The sequence below is a fragment of the Centroberyx gerrardi genome, chromosome 15 (assembly GCF_048128805.1).
Source record: "Centroberyx gerrardi isolate f3 chromosome 15, fCenGer3.hap1.cur.20231027, whole genome shotgun sequence".
Classification (NCBI taxonomy): Eukaryota; Metazoa; Chordata; class Actinopteri; order Beryciformes; family Berycidae; genus Centroberyx; species Centroberyx gerrardi.
Window position 1 is genome coordinate 27,471,583 of NC_136011.1, and position 21,219 is coordinate 27,492,801.

The 21,219-nt window shown below is 40.0% G+C and overlaps 2 protein-coding genes and 1 non-coding gene across 3 annotated transcripts; 1 reads left to right on the plus strand and 2 right to left on the minus strand.

Annotated features, from left to right (window-relative positions):
- Positions 1–3,592: 3,592 nt before the first annotated feature.
- cox20 (cytochrome c oxidase assembly factor COX20) lies at positions 3,593–7,701 on the minus strand. The gene is made up of 4 exons (XM_071897425.2): positions 7,568–7,701; positions 6,540–6,654; positions 5,314–5,377; positions 3,593–3,970 (listed from the first exon to the last, which is right to left on the minus strand). The coding sequence occupies exons 1-4, from the start codon at positions 7,598–7,600 to the stop codon at positions 3,826–3,828; spliced, it is 357 nt and encodes a 118-aa protein (XP_071753526.1). The 5' UTR covers positions 7,601–7,701; the 3' UTR covers positions 3,593–3,825.
- A 2,120-nt stretch (positions 7,702–9,821) lies between these two features.
- Positions 9,822–9,893, minus strand: trnae-uuc (transfer RNA glutamic acid (anticodon UUC)). Its single transcript has one exon. It is a non-coding gene; the product is annotated as a tRNA-Glu (tRNA).
- A 1,350-nt stretch (positions 9,894–11,243) lies between these two features.
- On the plus strand, positions 11,244–16,689 carry lhb (luteinizing hormone subunit beta). Its single transcript, XM_071897418.2, has 4 exons — positions 11,244–11,363; positions 12,863–12,957; positions 14,762–14,880; positions 16,358–16,689. Exons 2-4 carry the CDS (start codon positions 12,867–12,869, stop codon positions 16,589–16,591), a joined length of 444 nt encoding a protein of 147 aa, XP_071753519.1. The 5' UTR covers positions 11,244–11,363; positions 12,863–12,866; the 3' UTR covers positions 16,592–16,689.
- Positions 16,690–21,219: the final 4,530 nt, after the last annotated feature.

A 21,219-nucleotide genomic window follows, 5' to 3' on the forward strand; every position in this document is an offset into this window, starting at 1 on the left:
GGTAACAATATATCAACATGGTATTATATGAAGTGCCATCTCGCTCCTGCCTTGTCTGTCTGCCAAAAGCTCTGGTGGAACAATCGTCCCAAGGCGAGGGGGTTACACTGAGTTAGATAAATGTCTTCTATAATAAGCCTCGTTTTCCAACCGGTCAGCCGCCCTCTTAGCCTATTATTCTGTAGTTCATGGTGAGGTCGAAAATAAGTGAGAGAGATGTGGGTTAAGTGTATGGAATAGTGTAGAAGCAATGTCAGGGTAATAATAATATAATAACAACTTTATTTATATAGCACTTTTCTTAACATCGTACAAAGTGCTTAGGCAGCGACAACAATGACAGTATAAAATAACTGATAAAATAAAATAAAAGATAAAAATAGGATAAATATCAATTAAAGGCTAGTTTAAAAATCTGTGTTTTTAGCTGATGTTTAAAAGAAGATGCGGATGTAGCTGTGCGAAGTTTGACCAGTAGTAACAGTAGTAGTTATTCCACAACTTACTCCAAATGTAGGTTGGGGCAAATCTCTTTACTGCCTTATAGGTAATCAATAAAATCTTGAAATTTATTCGTAAGGCAATTGGAAGCCAATGAAGGAACGGTAAAATGGGGGTAATGTGGTTTCTCTTCGTTCCAGTTAAAAGTATTAATAGTGAAGGTGTAGTGCAGATTAGGGTTAGATAGATATATAATATTATCAGTTTATAGGCTAATATCGTCCATTTATTAAATAGATATCAGCCAGTCATGTCGTCCACTATCAATATGATTATGATATGAGGTTCCTCACTGAACACAGCTACAGAAAAACCTCTGTAAACCTGCAATTACGTTTTATTTGTTTACACATTTTATTTATCCATACATTTTTTGCAAAACAATTCTTCAGTTAAAAGTGGGGATCTTTCCCAGTTTCCCATTGAATAGGTGTGTGTGTGTGTGTGTGTGTGTGTGTGTTAGTCTGGGCTTCAGTGGAGAGTTTTTGTGTCCCATAATGGTCTAAATGCTGTTTCAGAGGCTTTTCCACCCTGAAAAGAATCTGTATATATTTTGGGCATGACAATGGTCATCCATGAATGGTAATATCGGCCTTCAAAAACCCCATACAGGCCGAACCCTAGTGCAGATGAGTCTGAGATGAGGCCGAATTCAACCAATCAACCAAACGCCTATCATCCCACCCCATCTTTCCTATAATATATGTACCTATGCAGCCGCTTGTGTCCTACTCCTGGGATTTAGACTATTCCACTTGCTGTTACAAGAGAGTCTACACTGCAAAAAATGTCCATGTGAACAAGTCATTTAATCTAGTGTCGAGTGTATGAATGTATTTCCCTTCTAACAAGTGGAAAATCTGCAAACGTTGTTGAATCGTGCACCTCTGTCCTTACAAAGCTGTATTCTCTGAAGACTAGCATCTAAACGATTGTGTTAAGGAAAGAGGAGTGTGCAGCATTTCATTTAGAGCAAACCTGTCGCAATGAAAAGGGAACGCATCGCAGCTAGAGCGAGTGTCAAAAGGTAAAAAAATTCTCTAAATTAAATGCGAAGTAGAAGAAGAAGTAACGCGGTTGGCTTTCTACAGACACTCAAAGCATGCATAATGGAAGTTGAAAATTGTTTCCCACACCTGTAAAAGTTATGCCAAATGTTATGTATATATATATATTCTTTATCATTTCAGCTTGTAGATGTTGTATCCTTGAAGGAATAATGACATTTTGATGTGTGTGATCTGCCGTGTTTCACGATATTTTCACTTTGAAACCCACAGGTGTTTACAGTATGGGACTGGACTGGATAACGTTCATAGCATGTAGAGCTAGAACATGAATATAGTGACATCTGCTGGCCATCTGGTGACACAACAGTACCACCAAGCCTGGGTTCAGTCAGTTTATCTACCATTAGGCATTTAGCTGACACCATTATCCAGAGTGTAACAGTAGAACAAGATGAATTTCCTTGATTACCAACATTACAAGCAACCAACAGTAAGGAGGTCAAGGGTCAAAGCCGCAGTGTCCTGACAATGGACTTTAGAAATTATGTTTTTTTGTTCTTTTTTCCAAAGCGAGGTACACTTAAAAGTGCATTTTGTCAACTGAGGTCAAACCAACCATGCATCACAGTCTTCATCAGCTAGCCTTCAATAGAAATAAGTAGCATCCGTAGAATCAGTTATTTATTTTTTTTAAGTAGTAGAGAGTGGAAGAGTAGAAGGGGAAGAAGGGTCATGAAGAGAAATATTCCTGTGTCCGTCAGTCCATTCAGAGGTTTCACAAAACACTGTAAAACCTTTGGCATGAAAAACTTGTCCTATCCAACTTATTAACAAACTATACAGAATGACAACTCTGTCATTTACAAATGCAGGGATTCAATCCAAAAAGCGGTATAACGATACCTCCATGACCCCTGTAGCGAAATTGTCTTTTCTCTAAGTAAAGGTGTTTACTTCATTAATATCCAACAGTAAAAATCTGCCTTCATGCCAGCAGTCATTTTGTCAGAGTAGAACAATGGCAGAGATCTCAGTTTATAGTGAAACTTCAGTTAAATTACTGATCTTAACTGCATTTTAAACTAAAGCTGACAGACTGCACACACACATCATCAGGTCAGCAGACAATTTATTCACCACACAATCAAACTTCTAAATACTAAATAATAAAACAATCACAGGTCCGCTGATGTGGATTCAAATCTGCCACTCTGTCACAGACGATTTTCATATAAAAAGAATCAGTTGTCGCATAACATTATCCAGCAGACAGTTTAATAAATACAAGGCCAGTTAAATCTGACAAACAGGCTGATTCACAGTTCTCTCTGAGTTTGTTCTTACTCATACAACCTTCATGGATGAAATGCCTGTTAGTGACATACAGACGCTCTCTTTAACATGCATCATTTACACCCATCCTCACTCAAAAACAAACCAATAATACATAAAATCACAGTCCACAATATAATATCAACCCCTGCAGTGACGGTCTGTTCTGCAGCTGGATCATTTTCCTGCTGTTTTAGTGATGTATGAAACTTTAAACCAACAAATACTCATGCTGTTCCACTGTTTTTATTACTCATTTTCAGTAGGGTGGCTCAGACTGTTTTGATGTCGCCACAAGAATGACAGAAAAATGAGCCAACTGCACGTCAAAGCAAGTGTTTATGTTACATTAGAGCCTGAGATCAATGCACTGGTGGCTTTTCTGCACTTCAGTACACTGCATTTAGTGGTTGGTGTGCAGCATGAGCTTTCAGAGACAAGGAAGGAGTCACTGAAGTCACAGTCTGAAGATTTCAGTCACTGAAGTCACAGGAGTCCACGTATCAAGGTAGCTGTGCGGTGGGACAGTATTGACAAAAGATCAAATTGACGATCCCCCCCTTGAGATTAGGATATGTATATGTTTGGGAGGTGGGGTGCGGTGGTGGGGCATGAGATCTAATGCTTAGGTTTTTGCTTTGCTTCACTAAGATGAAAGACTTTCTTAAGCAACTTGATTGACAGGCCAGGCGTTCTGCACACAAGGAGCATACCTTGTTTAGGAAGCTGTGTGACACCTCTTTTAAGAAAAAAAAAAATGCAATAGTCAATATTATTATTAATAATATTATTCTTTCCATCAATTATGCAGCCTAAGTTAATGTATTTCCTTGGATGAAAGAAGCCGTTGAGCCTTTGTTTTTTTAATAACATCCTCCTGAGATGTCAACACCTCCTCCTCTCTTCTCTGTGCCGTTCCAGGCAGGGGGAAGAGTTTAACTGCCGGACCGCTGAAGGGGGACAGGGGAGGGTGGGTCAGGGGTCACGAGGGGCCGGGTGGCGTCTCCAGTCTGGGTTTGACCGTGGGGTCCAGGCCGGTTCCTTCGTACATGACCTTGTTCTTGATGCCGTCCTGGATCACTCTCTGCTGCACGCGCAGCTTAGCGTTGTTCATTCTGCAGTAGAGCCTGGAGAGGGAAATACAGCTGGTTGGTTCAGGTGCTGTTTACTGTTTTCCATTAGAAACATGAGCACCAACACCTAAACTACACAGCATGCATAACATTTGCACATTCAAACTTGTTGCTGCACCAGGTCTGTTGTTGTTCTGCTGCGGTCTGCTGGTTGTGCTGCGCCCATCTACATTTTACCTCTGGGTATTTTTCCATAAACAACTCAAGTTGTACCGTGAGGAAGATTAATGTACCATATCGGGTACTCATGTCACTTTTGTTGAGAGTGTAGAAGTACTGTAGCCATACAGTATACACAGTATATCCTCTATTTTCTTTACTGACATGGTGGTAAATGGCTATAATAAGCAATAGCGTGACATTTATATACATTTATATGGCTCAAACACGCAACAGACCGCTGCGTAGTCAGACAAAAATAGAAGCCATGTGTATCTCCAAAGTTACAGCTGTGATCCGTCAACGTGCTGCAGCCAGTGCAGCAGCTGCATTCAAGTAAATGGCTGCATATCTGATCCGACCCTTCAGACAGACAGACAGTCAGGCTGCTGAAGTTGGGAGGAAAATGCAGTTTTCAGCTGTGGCAAGCAGGGGGCGCCAATTCAGCTCCCTGGTGTGAATGTGAGGAACTGTATGAATGTCTGGCAAGGCAGAGATGAAAAGTGTGTCTTCCCTGGGTAAATAAATGTCTAAAAACTTTTGAAAAATCACCATGAATGTCACTGAAATTATCTGATGGGACAAAGCGTTAATTTTGATTAAGCCCCCCCCCCCCCCTTTAGCCTGACAGCCATGCAGGACAGCCAATAGGGAGATGGTGTGCTGTGACATTTCCTCCCCCCATAAACAAAAAACAAACAAACTTGACACTAGACTAACATTTAATGATCCTTATTTACAAGTTTTTTTTTTCTTTCTCGCTTTCAAAAAACTTCATCACTTTTCCTATTTTCCATGTAAAATACTTACTAAGCCCACTCAGAGCTAAAAGGAGAAAATTCCTCACAAGGGTCTACGATCCATCATGTAGACTAACCCTAAAATTCTCTTCCTAATTGGAACAGGATTACACAACTTCATCCACCATTTCTAAGCAACTCTCTTCAACCTCTTGACAAGGAATCGGCTGCACTGTTGTTCTTGCCTGCAATGTGCTTGACCTCAAGGTTCTAACGCACTGGTATCGGATCGGTACTCGGTATCGGCCGATATGCAAGTTCAGGTATTGGAATCGGTATCGGGAAGGAAAAAATGGTATCGGAACATCTCTAATTTTTGAGCAGAATGCGACAGCCAGCTGAGAGGAGGATGAAGAGTCAGTCAACATGAGGACCTACCATGACCCCAGCGTGGTGAGCATGAAGCCTGCAAGTCCCACGTCAAAAGACCTCTTCACTCGACCTGCAGGCGACAGGAGAGAGGGCTGCTGAGAATTTAAGCAGAATATCAACGAGTTTCAGAGTTCATACAGGTCACTCCCATGCCGTATGAGAGGTTAGCTTTTTCTGTTACTGAAAATGACTGCCTCTCATTGACAGAAATGAGAGATACATGGGATTTTCACAAGGTTTTTTTTGATGCATGTGAACTTCTTCTCAAAAGCTGTTATTTCCTGATAGGGGACCTACAGGACTGACGTCTGGTTTCCCAAAAGCATCTGTGCTGAGCTTTTCCCAGCAAGCATTTGCGGACGGCGATGTGCAGCAGGCGGCCATGTTCAACGGCAACACAAATGAGTATAACATTTTCATGATATTTGATGACATTATGGCAAATTCATATTAAAAAAACAGCTTTGGAAACGGTTTTGAACTGGTGTCAGGAAGATATTTCAGTCCCGATTTCACAAAACGGTGCAGTAAACAGCTCTGGAAGACTATCAGCATCTATTCAACGTCAAAATGTTTGCTGGGTTATCACAGCTCCTCTTGGATCTCAGTGCTAAGATACTACTGAGAAACAGCCTGGAGATCTTGTTCATTAACAAGATCATTCAAAAACCTGACTTTGAGTTTGAGGCCGGGTGGCGATGCTGAAGAATCTCCCGCCTGAAGCTGCTAGCACATCAGAAATGGCAGAGAGCAGGGGTGACGGTGAGAGAGTGTGAGGTAGACTGCAACAAAAAAATCTATTAATGGGGAACACTGGATTTGAAACCGGCGAGAAACCTTGTCTTGGCTGTCCTTGTTTAACATTTTACATTATTACATTTTAGGCATTTAGCTGACACTCTTATCCAGAGTGACTGACAGTGAGTGAGAAGGTAGTTTAGCGTTTAGTGTCTTGCTCAAGGATACCGACAGGACACAAAGCTCCTGCAAGGATCAACTCTGACCTTTTGGAAGAAATTCGATATTTGTATTTGCCCTTTTATCGAACCAGACAGTCCCATTAAGAGTCAGAACCTCTTTTTCCGCTGGCCAGGTCTCTCTCTTTTTCCAGAGAGACAGCAGCATCATGACAACATAATACAACAAAAATGTGGTAAAATGCAAAGCCGAAATTCACTATATGAGTGCTGAAAAGGCACACACACACACTTATGACTCAAGTTATGACTTACTGGTGGCCAGAAAGTGCAGCAGGCCAGCAGCTAGTGAGCCTCCAGCACCGTGCAGGACGGCCTCTCTGGCGCAGGGCGTGTTCTGCACATCCAGAATGCCCAGCAGCTTAAACCCCTGAAGGACAAACAGACAGACAGGGACACAGGAATAAACATACACCCCAATATGTGACAATTTCTCTTTTACGAATCAGGCAACATTGTGGTCTTGTTTATCAGCATACATATGCCCATAGTGAAACATCCACTCTTCAATTCGGCATACATCCCATACACCAAGCAGCACCTATTTCAACTCAATTTAAACTAATACAATTGGAAGGCAGTGGCGAGCACGGTAAACTAGCTATAAAAGTCGAGATTTTAGTGAAATAAAGTGCTGCTTAGTGAATCACTTGTATGCCGAATTTTACAGTGGCTCCTTGTTTGAAGGTAAATGTTTCAAATGTTGTTCTGCGAGGTATGCATCATTGGCCGAGACGCAAGGCAACATGTAATTATCAGATTTGTCAATGGACTTCAGCGTACAGCTCTCTCCGTACAAGAGAACAGAATGCATCTGGTCTACGTTAGCTTTTTGACGTAACGTTAGCTATGTTATCTGAAGTTAAGTTAATTTACTTTAGTAAGCTGACTGTTTGCTTTCTCTAAATGTTAACACAACTAGGATGAACATGGAGAGAGAGTGAACGAAATAATGTCCCTTTCTTGTTAGTTAGCTTGATAATCACGATCTAACGTTACCAGTGTTGCCGCATGAAGAAATGTAACGTTACAGGTGAATGTTTGTACTGACAATGTTAGCATGTGTTCAATGTATCGGGAAACACATCAGCTTCAACTTGACTTTAGATTAACTCAAAACCCCATGCGTGTAACTGAGTCAGATGGATATCGTTATCATTTCATTTTCTAACCAGACGTTACTGTTGACCTTCTGAAAACTGGAAGCTAACACCAAACAAGCTAGCACCCAAATTACATTTAATATTTGTTTACTAGCAACACACTGCGGGCATTAAAGTTACCTTATTACTGCTCTCCTCCTCCTCTCCTGCCATGATACCGCAGTAGTTTTGTCCTTGTGCAAAGGTTACACAAAAAACTACCTTGGAAAAATCACATAGCAGCGACTTTCGTAATCACATTGGATACTACGCATGCGCCTTATGTGCTAAATGGGTCCGTCCGATATTGATTGCCGGCCTGAAAAGAGAAAACTTTGGTGGCGTGATGTTTAGTTCCGAGGTTTTAACTGTCGCTCAAAGGGTGTTTAAGCCCTCAACGCTGTTTTACAGACATAAAAACGTACAAATACTCTACGAACCAGTAATCACATAAAATAACCTTGCATTTAGATTAATTCACCCACTTAATTAATTCAAAATCCCCTTAAAATTAATTAAGGGGTTTATTAATGGAGGAGACCCCCATCAAAACCCCCTTACACTCCCCTTAATTTTTGGACTTCTTTTACATACCTCTCTTCTCTAATCACAATTAAAGCCAGTCTCAAACCAGGTCTCAGGATTACCTAATCTCAGATATTCCGCATGTAAATACGGAGCTTGGCAAAAATGGTTTTCGATAATCTGCGCCTTACAAATGGAATGATTTGCAAAGGTCTTTGAAATTACAATCCCTTGTTTCTTTAGAAAAATTCAAATTTTTAATCCATGATTTTTCTAACATTGACTGTAACTGTTTCCACTGATTTTTGTTTGATTGCTGATTGTTGCTGTTTAATGTTTGAATGAACTTGCATGTCTTTTTTATAACTGTTCTGTTGTTAGCAGGTCTCTCTTGGAAAAGAGATTACTAACTCATTAGTAAACTGTAAACCTGCACAAAAGGCACAAAATCCTATAATTACAAGTGTCTCCACAAAGCAACCCATGAATAAATCCCTTAAAACTTAAACCCATGATACTAACCTTGCTTTTTTTTTTTTAAAAAAGCTTTGCTATTTTTAATGGATAATTCATGTTTATGTAATGGGAAATTAAGGACATTTCGGGGATAAAATGAAGGGGTTTGATTATATAAGCCATATTTGGAAACAGCTTATTTAATGTTACATTATAATTTCCATCAAATAATTCTTAATATGTTTCTATGTCTTCCAGATGAGATAGGCTACTTAATATAGATCCTGCCTGACAACTTATCATATTTCCTATCTACTAATCTTAAATATTAAAGCAAGCAATCGGGACTGCTCTGTAAATCTGTAACTATAAGTAGGTTTATATGTTAGTAATCAATACTCTTATGTGTTGAAATTGCCTGCAGTCATGTTTACACCACCTCACAATTGGTATAGGTTCCACTTTATTCTTTTTATTATAATATATATATTTTTTAATTTCTACTGTTTTTGTGCTCTATGTGTTATTTATTTTCTTCCCCTGCAGTATCCTATTGCTGCAACGGCCCGATTTCCCCATGAGGACCAATAAAGTGTTTTCTTATGTGTGCCAGATAAAAGATGCACGACAGCAGCAACGTTGTTCCCAAGGTTGAATCCCGGACATGGGGATTAGTGTCCGTTTATTGTCCCAAACAGGAAACCTCTGGATCTCCGTGTCATCTTAACCCAATAAAAACCCTCAGCCTTGCAGGAATTAAGTGACTACAGTCTAAAATAAAAGCTGCAGGAGGAAGTCAGCGTGTCAGACTGATCCCACTGTGACCAAACAGGATTATTCATCACACTGCCAGACTCCCGTCCTGCATCACACTGAGCTCTCCTGTTTCCACCGCAGCTTGTTGGACAAAATTGCACGTAATGTAATCCGGAATTTATTTGAATATACTAATACTAGGCTATACTATTCATTTGAAAACAACTACAGTAATCCTATGATCATTTTTAGAATGATACTATGCAAATAGGCTATTACAGCAAAGTTACACGACCCTATAGGAATATTGTAGGATTATTACAGCAATAATATAGGAGATAACAAAAAAAAAATAGCCTACCACGAATACGATGAATTCAGCAGATCACTATAAAGTCCATATTGTGTACCACAGACATGATGTAAGTCCCTGTAGGAATATTATAGGAATATCACAGTGATCTTTTTTTAGTCTCTCCATGTACAGCATATTCATTCAGCAGATTTATTTGTCCTTTTCTTACCTAAATACTGTCTTGTTCGCCTGCGACAACCAATTTTCCTCAAGTCACGAAGGACATTATTGTTCAAGAGTTTCGATTGTTTGTACCAGACGCTCTCCCGCCCCATCAGGCTGCAGTGATCCTCAAAACCATCATTCCCATACCGGGAGTCGAACCCGGGCCGCCTGGGTGAAAACCAGGAATCCTAACCGCTAGACCATATGGGAGATGCAGAAAGCAAAAATGATGTTGGTGTAACATGTAATATTTCAGCCTGGGTAGAAATAATGAAAACACGATAAAATATAATTTTTAGCACACAAATAGGTTAAAAACACTGTTTTTGTTGCTCTGTTAATCCAGTTTACATTTTGCGTATTAGAGCCTTCTCTGAGTAATTCATGAAATACTGCAGTCCTCTTTGGCCTGTGAGCCTGAACACACACACACACACACACACACACACACACACACACACACACACACACACACACACACACACTTAAAGGCAGCAGGTTATAATGAAACAAGGAACAGAATATACTTGGACGCATAGGTAATATTAATGCATACTGTAATACACAGGTATGGCGCTGTTCGGTGACACGCGCGCCCTCTGGCGGCCATCTTGGAGGCCTACAGCTCACTACAGCTGAGGAAGGATCATGTACAGAATAAATGGTGAACAGTGATACTAAATGATGGTTTATTTTCCTTTGTTAGGCTGTTTAACTTGACAGTTACGGGGGAAGCCTGGGAGTATATATAATATATATATTATGGTTAGACCGATATATCAGGCTGTTATTGGCCTTTTAGAAAATATCAGATGTTGACCAGTGATGTCATCCACCGCCTCTGATGGAGGTTCCTTCCTGAACACAGCTACATAACAGCAGTCTGTAAATGTATTTTCTTTGCATATGTAATTTATTTAATTGTTTAATTCTTTATTTAATGTATCCAAGAGTTTCCCTCCCATTGAACAGGTGGAGGATGTCACTCTGCCTTAAAGAGCTGCTGACACTAAAATAATTTCATCAGTCTGTGTTTCAGTGGAGAGTTTTAGTGTCCCATGATGGACTAAATGCTGATTCAAAGGCTTTTCCACCCCAATGAGAAGAAATATTCTTGAGGAAAACACTGAATACTTGTAATTTCTGGCATGAAAATGGTCAAATTGAAAGATATTGAATATTGACACAGAAGATTGGCAACTGCAATACAAAAATATCAGTATCAGCCTTCAAAAACCCATATTGGTCAATGTGAATATACTGTATAATAAAATATCAAATATTTGTATACTTGAGTCGTACTTTGTTTAAGTCATCTCATCACTGCTAATCATTTATTGACCCCCTTGATGGCCGTGACCCCTGGTAATGTAACTTATAACCTTTACAGCTCCAAGGCAACATTTTGGGTTGTAGCCCAAAGGTTATTAAATGTGATTGAACATTGACAACAGATGAATGTAAAGCAGGGTGGTGCTGGAAAACGAGCCTACACGCACATCAAAACCAAGGTTTAAAACTGTCCTCCAGTCTCTTCTCTCAGCAGAAGCAGGTAACCAAGGCTGCGCTACGGTGACGTCCGACAGCAGCGAGCTTCCTCCGGGACACGCGGCGCTCTGTGCTGAATAAATCCTCCTCAGGTCAGCCAGCCGCAGCACACCGGCTGCAGACGGCAGACAGGTGAGTCAGGCGCCTCACACTCACAACCTGAGGTCCACTTATTCAAATTTAACACAGGTAAATGGCAGGTATGTAAAGCTGTATTTTCTCTCCAGTGTTCTTCATAATAATTTCTTCTTTTTTACAGTGTCAAACAGTCTGTAGAATAATCTCAGTGTATCACTAAGGATGCCAGTCCTGTCACAATTATTCACATCTGACTTCAGGCTAGATGTGACTTGTATGCCCACGTTTTTCATCTTATATTGAGAAAATGGTAATGAAGTAAATCAGTAAATCAGTAATGTTAAATCAGCTTTTGAAGAGAATATCAGCTATTCTCACAGTAATCATCATCACTTCCATAGATTACATGCAGTACAGTGAAACCTATTAGTATTCAGGGCCAGGTTCGTTAAACATAACCAAAATAGAATAACCTACATTTTAATGTTTTCACTTTTTAATCATGCTGTAATACACTGAAGTACAGGTTGAACCTCCAAAGAAGAAAATGACTGAAAACTACATCTTTTCTGATTTGGCATTTATTTTCAAATGTACTGAGGAATGAGGAATGATGGCTCATATTCACCTCTTTTGGATAGTTTCTATGATAAAGTCACCAAATCTATTTTTTTCCTTGTATGATAAATATGAAGATAAGTTAGCTCGCCCTGCCACCTCTGACTCCCTAGTCTGCCTCTCACCTGTCGTCTTGATCCAGTCAAACATGCAGTCCCTCTTGCTGCCTTCCGCTTTAATTCCTCTCTTATTTTTGCCCTTCTCACTTTCGTGGGCATCTCACTATATAGTATGTAAAATGAAAAAGTTAAAGTTAGCAGCAGCAGCGACTGGGGAAATAAACATCTATATGTGGGAAGGACAGGGAGAAGAGGCAATGCACTGATCAGACGGATCTCATTTGTGTTTTGCATTTATTTTATGATTAGACTTTTATCAATCATTACGTATGAACTAAGAGTGAAACACTTTTATCTTGATGTGTGTGTGTGTGTGTGTATGTTCTGAAATGCACTTCAAATTAGCACTTTTCTCTTGATTTCCCTTTGATATTTTGTTTAGGTACAGCGTTACTTGCAGCTAATTGATTGATTGTTTTATGGGTATTCTGTGTTGAGATGGTGCAAATATTTTTAATACATATCTAATATCTTTCTAATACATTTCTCTGTATACAGACAATACAATAGTTTTGCTATTCGGACTACTTCGAACACTATCAGTATTTATTCATGCGTTGCACTGATGTCTACAGTGCCACAATTGTAGCCAAATGATTTCCTTTGACCAAGTAACCAAGTAGCAATCTGAGTAAGTAAATTGCTGGGTAAATAATTACCTAGCAAATGAACTATAAGGAACCAATTGACTGAATGACAGACAAACTAAACGGCTTACTAACTAATGAACTGACTGACTGACTGACTGACTGATTGACTGACTGATTGATTAATTGACTAACTAACTGCCCAACATCTCCCCCCTGTCTCCTGCAGGACGATGGTTGTTCCAGTCAGCAGAGTGATGTTCCCCCTGATGTTGAGCCTGTGTCTGGGAGCGTTGGGCTCCATTTGGCCCATGGCTCCTGTAGGTAAGATGACATTATTATTATATTTATATGGCTTCTATATAGTGAATACCATTCATTTACCTAATTTTAACATTTTTTTTTTAATTAAGTCCTGCATCTGCTTCTAGGGGCAGAAAATTGTTGTTGCTCTGCTCTCTATGGGCTGAAACTTCTGGCCATGTTTCAATCAGTGATGTCACGGCAGGTAGTTCACCTTTGGCAGTGTCAAAGGCTTTGTGATCAGAAAACTGTTACCGCCAAATACAGATGAGTGATTCATTATCACTGATACGCTGAAATACATTAAATTAAAGCTGGAATCCGGGACTTTTTTCCAGTAATAAATATTTATTTTATCTATCTGGACTGTGGAGTCAGGTTACACAATATAAACAGTATTGCCATGGACCGCTGATGAGATGTTTGAGCAGGTAGGACGAAGGTCCGCCAACTATCCAGCTAATGTTAGCCAACACACGCTAGCTGTGCCGGTTAGTTAGCATACACCAAAAGAGCTTACAGAGAAAATAATGTTTGGGTAACCTGACAGATATGCTAGCGGCACACACTGTAGGGTGCTGCAACTGTCAAGTCGCAGTATTTACACCATCATAAACGATGTTATTGCCTAATTTCATTACAAATGTTACAATCATCGAAAGTCAAAGTCAAATACTTTTCGCCAAAGGCCAAGCAAGGAAATCGCAGGTTTCAGCTTTAAAGACCCCATGAAACGGCATCTTTACTTCCTGGATTTGATGCATTTCCTGTTGAAACAGGATGTTGGCGGAACATAATGCAATGAGGGATCATTCAAAAGTCTAAACCAATGGAATATGAGTCATGGAGAAAAAGACAATTTTATTTAATACGAGGGGTGCAGAGGGGCGGGACTGTTCAAAAATCTGATGGTTTTATTTGTTAGAAACTTACATTTATGCCTACTAGTGCAGCATGAGGTCAGCACCAAAGATACTGTGTTTTCCACGAAGTAAAAGTAATGGGAGTTCATTTCATGGGGACTTTAAAGTCGAGATGAAATGAAAAATGCCTTTTTAACCCTTTTAGATCACATCCCCGGTCATATTGTGCACCTATTTAACAATATATGCCAAAAAAAAATACAAAAAATCAATTTCTTTGTATTCTTATATCAAAATTCAATCATGTTTTCTTCCTGTAAAACAAAATATGCCGTGTGCTTACGTAAGCATGCCCATAACCAATTTCAACCAATAATATCATGACATCCACCCATCAATCATTCTTCAACCTCTAGCTAGCCACACCGGTCATATAAAACCAAACTTCACCGTTTCTGGGTCGTAGCTGACAGAGCAGTATGGAGAGAGATAGGAAGAGATGTGTGTTTGGATATCAGTGGGCAAAAACTTTGTTTTCATTTCCAAAACAATGTCACTGAGGTCTAATTCATTCATCTCTACCTTGTCCTCCTGATCTAACAACAGGTGAGGGAGGTGTGTGTGGAGCCGACAGTCCTCTGTAGCTCCGTATCCCGCTAAACTCTAAGCCCCGCCCACTGTTTAGCGGTCCAATCAAATGCGAAGGATTTGATTTAAATCCCTCTTGTAACTGTACACCGCTCAAATATTCAGTTTCACTGGGAAATACGTCACAGTACAGAAGCTAAAGACGCTCTAACTTCCGTTTCAGTGGGACTTTAACTTCAATAAAAGTACTGTACATACATTTTCCTTCAAAGTGAAATAAATGTTTTGTCAGCAACCCCATATATAGATATACAGTATATAGCTCCTCAGAAACTGTGAGACATTTTGTCCCAACATCTGATAATGTCCGTCAGGCTCGTACCAGCTGCAGCCCTGCCAGCTCATCAACCAGACGGTGTCTGTGGAGAAGGAGGGCTGTCCCCGCTGCCACCCGGTGGAAACCACCATCTGCAGCGGACACTGCATCACTAAGGTATACTGGGAAGACTCAAGAGTTATAAAAAGATATGAAAGAGGTTCATTCCAAACTGAGATATCTTATATTTGAAAAAAAAAAAAAGGCTGGTCTGAAAGTAAAGCACATTATGGGTTACTGTTAAAACTATGAGCCATCGATCGTAGAACATTTATATTGTTAACAGAATTGTATGCTTTTTTGATTGATGAATTTCAGGTAGCAACATGTTTACAAAAGTGATGTAGAACTAGCTTTTTGGAATGAAACCCCTCATATAGTAATTTGGCTTTTATTTGTATTCTCATCTCTTGTGTTTTTTTAACTCCTATTTATCCAGAGAGGGTTTGCTAAGCATCCACGCTCATTTTCTGAACAACATCCTGCTTTGTGTTCATTGTCACGTCTTCTCTCCTCACCCATGACTGAACTGACTCAACTGTAATGCAAACAGACTTTCTCTCTCTCTGTCGCTGTCTGTGAGGATAGATGGAGTAACTGTGTGGTTTTGCTGCTCTGTTTTGTTATGACGTGAAATGTAACTGTTGCTGCGCTTGTCTGTGAGAATATACAGGAAGCTGTGCTGCCACAGCGCTGTTGACACGCTCATCAAGAGAGAAAATGAGGTCAGTCAGTGACAGAGTTTCCCCCGAAATAAAGTAGTTCATCATACTAAGTGGTTACTAGTAATGCATCATTACTTCATGGTTACCTGTCCATTAGTTACCATTTTTGTGTCCCCCCAAGTAAAGCAGTGCATCACACTATCCCAAATGGTAATGCATTACTAGTGACCACTCAGTATGATGCACTACATGTGATTCTCAACCTTTTCCATATCAAGGACCCCTAATTTAGTCCACATTAGAGCCACGGACCCCCATTTGATGAGATTTTGTGTCTTGGACCCAAATCTGAAAATATTTTTATTGTTAGATATGATTTTGTCCAGATCCTGTTCCTATATGTATTGTAGGTAGAGAGATAACAGTGAAATTATGATCACAATAATCATTCTTCTACATTCTCTAATTGTGTTAACTTCTTGTAAATGAAATAATGCTGAAGTTTAACAATTCATCAATTGCTGGAGACCCCCTGGAACCCCCTGAAGGACCCTTGGTGGTCCCCGGACCTCACGTTGAGAACCACTGCACTACTTTACACAAAAATATGAACTAATATGGAGGTAATAAGGAAGTAATGATTCGTTATTGGTTACGTGCCACTGAGTTAATCAGGAACAATTCATTAAGTAAGTGGTCATTATGCAGATTCACAGATATCCAGGAACCAGTCATTACATACTGGTTCATTAACATGGTATCTAACAGTCTGATCTTAAGTAACTTACTTGATTCAGAGTTTTTCAGGAACTACTTGTTAACTATTTGTTAACTAGCAGTTTGTTCCTGATATGTTCCTTACTCGCTCCTCGGTAACTCCTCAGAATTTGTGTACCGTATTGAGTGTTACCGTGTCTTCTTCCCTCCAGGACCCAGTCATCAAGATACCTTTCAGCAACGTGTACCAGCATGTGTGCACGTACCGGGATGTGTATTACAAGACGTTTGAACTGCCCGACTGTCCTCTGGGAGTGGACCCGACCGTCACCTACCTTGTGGCCGCCAGCTGCTACTGCGGCCGCTGCTCCATGGACACGTCCGACTGCACCTTCGAGAGCCTGCAGCCCGACTTCTGCATGAGCGACACACCTCACTACTACTAGTCTCAAGTTTACTGGCGCGTAAAGCGTGTTTTACCTGAAGGTCAGAACACAAAAAAAACTGTAATAACTTGATTATTGTATTTGCCAATGCCAAAGAATCTGATGTATCTATCTCCTGTGCTATTAAACACCAAAAAAATCTGCCTTGGATGTTAAAGACGAGATGAAATGAAAAATGCCTTTTTAACCCTTTTAGATCACATCCCCAGTCATACTGTGCACCTATTTAACAATATATGCCGAAAAAAATACCAAAAATCAATTTCATTGTATTCTTATATCAAAATTCAATCATGTTTTCTTCCTGTAAAACAAAATATGCCGTGTGCTTACGTAAGCATGCTCGTAACTAATTTCAACCAATAATATCATGACATCAATCAATCTTCAACTTTTAGCGCACAGAGCTAAGAGGCTAAGATTCATTAGTTAGCTAGCTAGCAACAGCACGGTACTTCGGTGTGTCTTCGGGTGTTATGACACGCCCACTTTTCAACGTTCAAATCAAATTCCTCCCAACGTTACGTCCCGCCTGTCTTTCCTGTTTCACTCGGAAATACGTCACGATACGGAAGTTAGATACTCTCGAAATGCCGTTTCATCTCGACTTTAAAGGAAAAAGAAAAAGAGCTGTAATGACATTGGAGTTAACGACTGGGCACTTAACACGGGGGATTCATGGAGCTTGTGCATTCATGTGCTCTCAGATATATCAGAAAACAACAAATTCCCTACTTGGAAATTTCACATGAACACATTAAGAAGTAGACATTGCTGCGCTGTTAACATGTAAGAAGTGCAGAGGGGTTTGGAGACAGAGGCGTGAGAGAGCACTCATGCATACTGGGAGGTTTGCAGAGATAAAAGGAAGTGTGAGGTGACAGACAGAGATGGGAACCCGCTCTTTGTTTAACCACACTTCATAGACATAGACATAGTTTTCCACTGCAGTTTAGCCATAATGGCACAACAGGCATCAGGCACGGTGAACCTAGTTACACTGAAAATAAGCCTGACTGACCTTTTTATAGCCTGTTCCTTATCAGTGCATGAATGACAGGGTAATAATCCGTTGATTGACAGGATTCTGGAGGTTCCTGCATGAATCTGAATCAGCTTTTAATCAGAGAGTGCATTAACTTTATGAGGAGGTGGCTTTAGTGTGGTTTACATCTCAGCACCAACATGAGGGTAACATGTAGGTCAGAGGTTCTCAGTTGTTTTTCAGCCAAGGACCTCTTACAAGATAGAGAATATACCGGGGACCCCCTCATTCTGATTTGTGATTCTGGGCTATATAAATAAGAAAACTGACTTGACTTGACATGTATGTCCCTTGGAATAATCTGATGTAGCCTATTTTTTACACTTCTATAGTCTTAGTCATGTGAAAGAACAACACAAGAGAAATGTATTAGAAAGATATTAGATATGTATTAAAAATATTTGCACCATCTCAACACAGAATACCCATAAAACAATCAATCAATTAGCTGCAAGTAATGCTGTACCTAAACAAAATATCAAAGGGAAATCAAGAGAAAAGTGCTAATTTGAAGTGCATTTCAGAACATACACACACACACACACACACACACACACACACACACACACACACACATCAAGATAAAAGTGTTTCACTCTTAGTTCATACGTAATGATTGATAAAAGTCTAATCATAAAATAAATGCAGGCTATAACAAACTGAACACATGCCTGCATTGCAACATATGTATCCAGTAGATTGCAAAACATCTGCAACATCGCTACAATCCCAAACCACTTTGTCAGCATCCTGGTTGTTGCTGGCGGTCCTCGCCCTTCCTCTCAGAAACAGACCGCTCTTTTTTTTACATAATCTGGATGCTTGGGTGCCTCTTCAATTGGGCAGGCTTCATCGCCTCATTGGCAAGACACTGCAGGCATATAAGACATTTCGGCCTCCCTTCCACTTCAATAAATCCATATTGGAGATACTCCTCATCGTATTTCCTTACTTTTGTTTTTTGTTTTTCATTTACTTCATTTGTAGCCGTAACCGGTCGTTTTAAAATTCTGTCCATCTTCGTAGCATGCTAGCAGCCGGAGGCGCTCTCTGACTGACGTACCAGTTATTGTTGTTTCCACGGTAACGGGTGACGTGCTTGACTTTTAAATGTATAGATTCGTTAGATTAGAACGTAATCTATGAGCTATTTTAGATTTAAGAAATAAAATATTATTCGTTGAACTATGAAGCCTTTTGTAAAAAACAAAAACAAAAAACTTTTATACTTTTATAAACTTTTATATCATGATAATTTAAATGAATGAATCTGAAAACTTTTCAGGGACCCCCTGGCAGAGTGCCACGGACCCCTGGGGGTCCCCGGACCCCACTTTGAGAACCACTGATGTAGGTAACACGCTGACACAAAGCACACATAATGCACACAAGAAACACAAGAGTTTACGTACAGGACCAGGACAGCACCACTTTTTTTTCCCCCTAAACCTTACTTCACCAACAAAGACCACGGCACTATGAGATAAATTTAGACAGTTTATTGAGACAACGAGGGGTCGAGGATGGAGGGATGAAACGAGGGTGGAGGGATGAATCAGGGGTCGAGAGTGAGGGGGTGAATCGAGGGGTCGGATGAGATGATGGGGTCGACGGTCGGCTCGAGGAACCCAGGGAATTGAGACTCAGGGTGGAGGGTGCTGCCTCGCTGATGGAGAGTCCTCTGGCTCTGTCATTTCCTCCTGTGGTTTCTGTACTGAGAGAGAAATGAGAGCGGAAGACAAACAGCGGTTTGGTGGGGGAGGAACGTGAGAACTGAGACACAGGAGAGAGAAAGGTTAATAGTTAGGCACGCTTAAATAGGTCGAGACAAGAAACTGAATGTGTGTTTGAGGCATGGTCTTTATTCCCGAACCTTAGTTATAATAGCCTAATAACATCATATAATACTCATGTTGGGTGAAAACGTCATATCTCCAAAATGTTAACTTTTTAAGTAATATTCCACTTAGTTTTAACATTATTTGGCACTTGACCACCATGAACACCAGAATATAAACTACTCACCAAGATCAGATGCAGCTGGACGAGTTTGTAGCGTTTCAATGGGCCACGAAAATCGCCTGAAAACTGACATTTAACACGTTGGTGAACAGATTCAACAACAGATCCTGCTTATAAGACAATAAAGCATCCTGGGTCTGTCGTCATTTTGCATTTCTATTCTTGGTTTAAAATTAGCATTTAAAAATAAAAGTAGATCCGGTCTCCCAAACAGGAACTATCTTTCCTAAATGGTATCCCTCCGCTATGTTCTCTTCTATCAATTGCTATTTGGCAAAATTATGTTCTAAAACGCTGGACCAACAGTCAACTGAAAATCACAGTAGTGGGATCTGTTGTTGGATATGTTCACAAATGTGTTCAAGTAAAAATCCGAATGCTACAAACTTGTCCAGCTGCATCCGATCTTGGTGAGTAGTCTCTATTTTATATTATGTTACCTCTATTTTTCATCTTATTACCTCTTCACTTTTATTATGTTCTTGTACTTGTTTTTCCTTGGTACTGTTCTGACAGCTGCTGCTGTGGCAGCTGAATTTCCCCAAGGGGATTAATAAAGTGATATTTTATCTTATTTTATAATCTGGTTTTCATGGTGGTCAAGTGCCGAATAACTCCCATGTTTAGGGATTCCATTTTTGCGTTTATTCATTGGGTTTCAAAGGGGGGGGGGGGGGGAGGGGGGTCAATGGCTGTTAGTATGAGCATGCCACGACATTAAAAAGATAGAAAACCATTGGTCTTTTACAATCACCATTTACTACAGCATATTGATTTATCCCACATTCCATCATTCAGTCATTTCGAGGAATATGATTAAAAACAACAGCTCAAAATGATACAGTAGAAATTTAGAAATGTCATGCTTTGAACATGATAGAAATTAGTTGTAGCTTTTGATATATCACAGACAGTTAGGGAAAATCAGTGCAAAGTGTGGATAGTCAAGTCAGAGTCACAGAGTTTGGCTTGGATTGAATCATATACACAAACTTTGCTCAAAAACGTTATAAATAAGCCTGAATGAATTAATGAATTAATGAATAAGCCTAAAATCAGCATCCCTTAAATTTCCTGCTGATGCAACACTGCTGCTTTCTAGAGTCGTCACAAAAAGCTGCTCTGGGTATCACTGCCTCAAGAAGAGTTGGCTGCGATTAAATCACATTGCTCACTATAAACTTGCCATGCTGAGACATGAAATATAAAAATTCAGACATTAAATATAACAAAAAGCTGTGGTGTTATTAACATTACCTGCTATTGAAACTACTGTGGCTGAACTCTGGCTATGAACTCAGACACCATGTGTCCTGTGTCAAGAGGCTACAGGATAATACTGATAGAATTCAGCTTACTGTGGCTTACAGTTTAAGACAGGCTGTCTTTACAATGCTAAAACCATTCCAATGAACAAGGAGAAATTTATCTGCATCAAGCTTTATTTTCAAAACAGTAATAACAACAACAACAACAATGATAATAATAATAGTAACATCAACAATAAAAGCTGCAAGCAGGCTCGAAAGGTATTCACAGGGCGCGACCGCCTAGTACACCG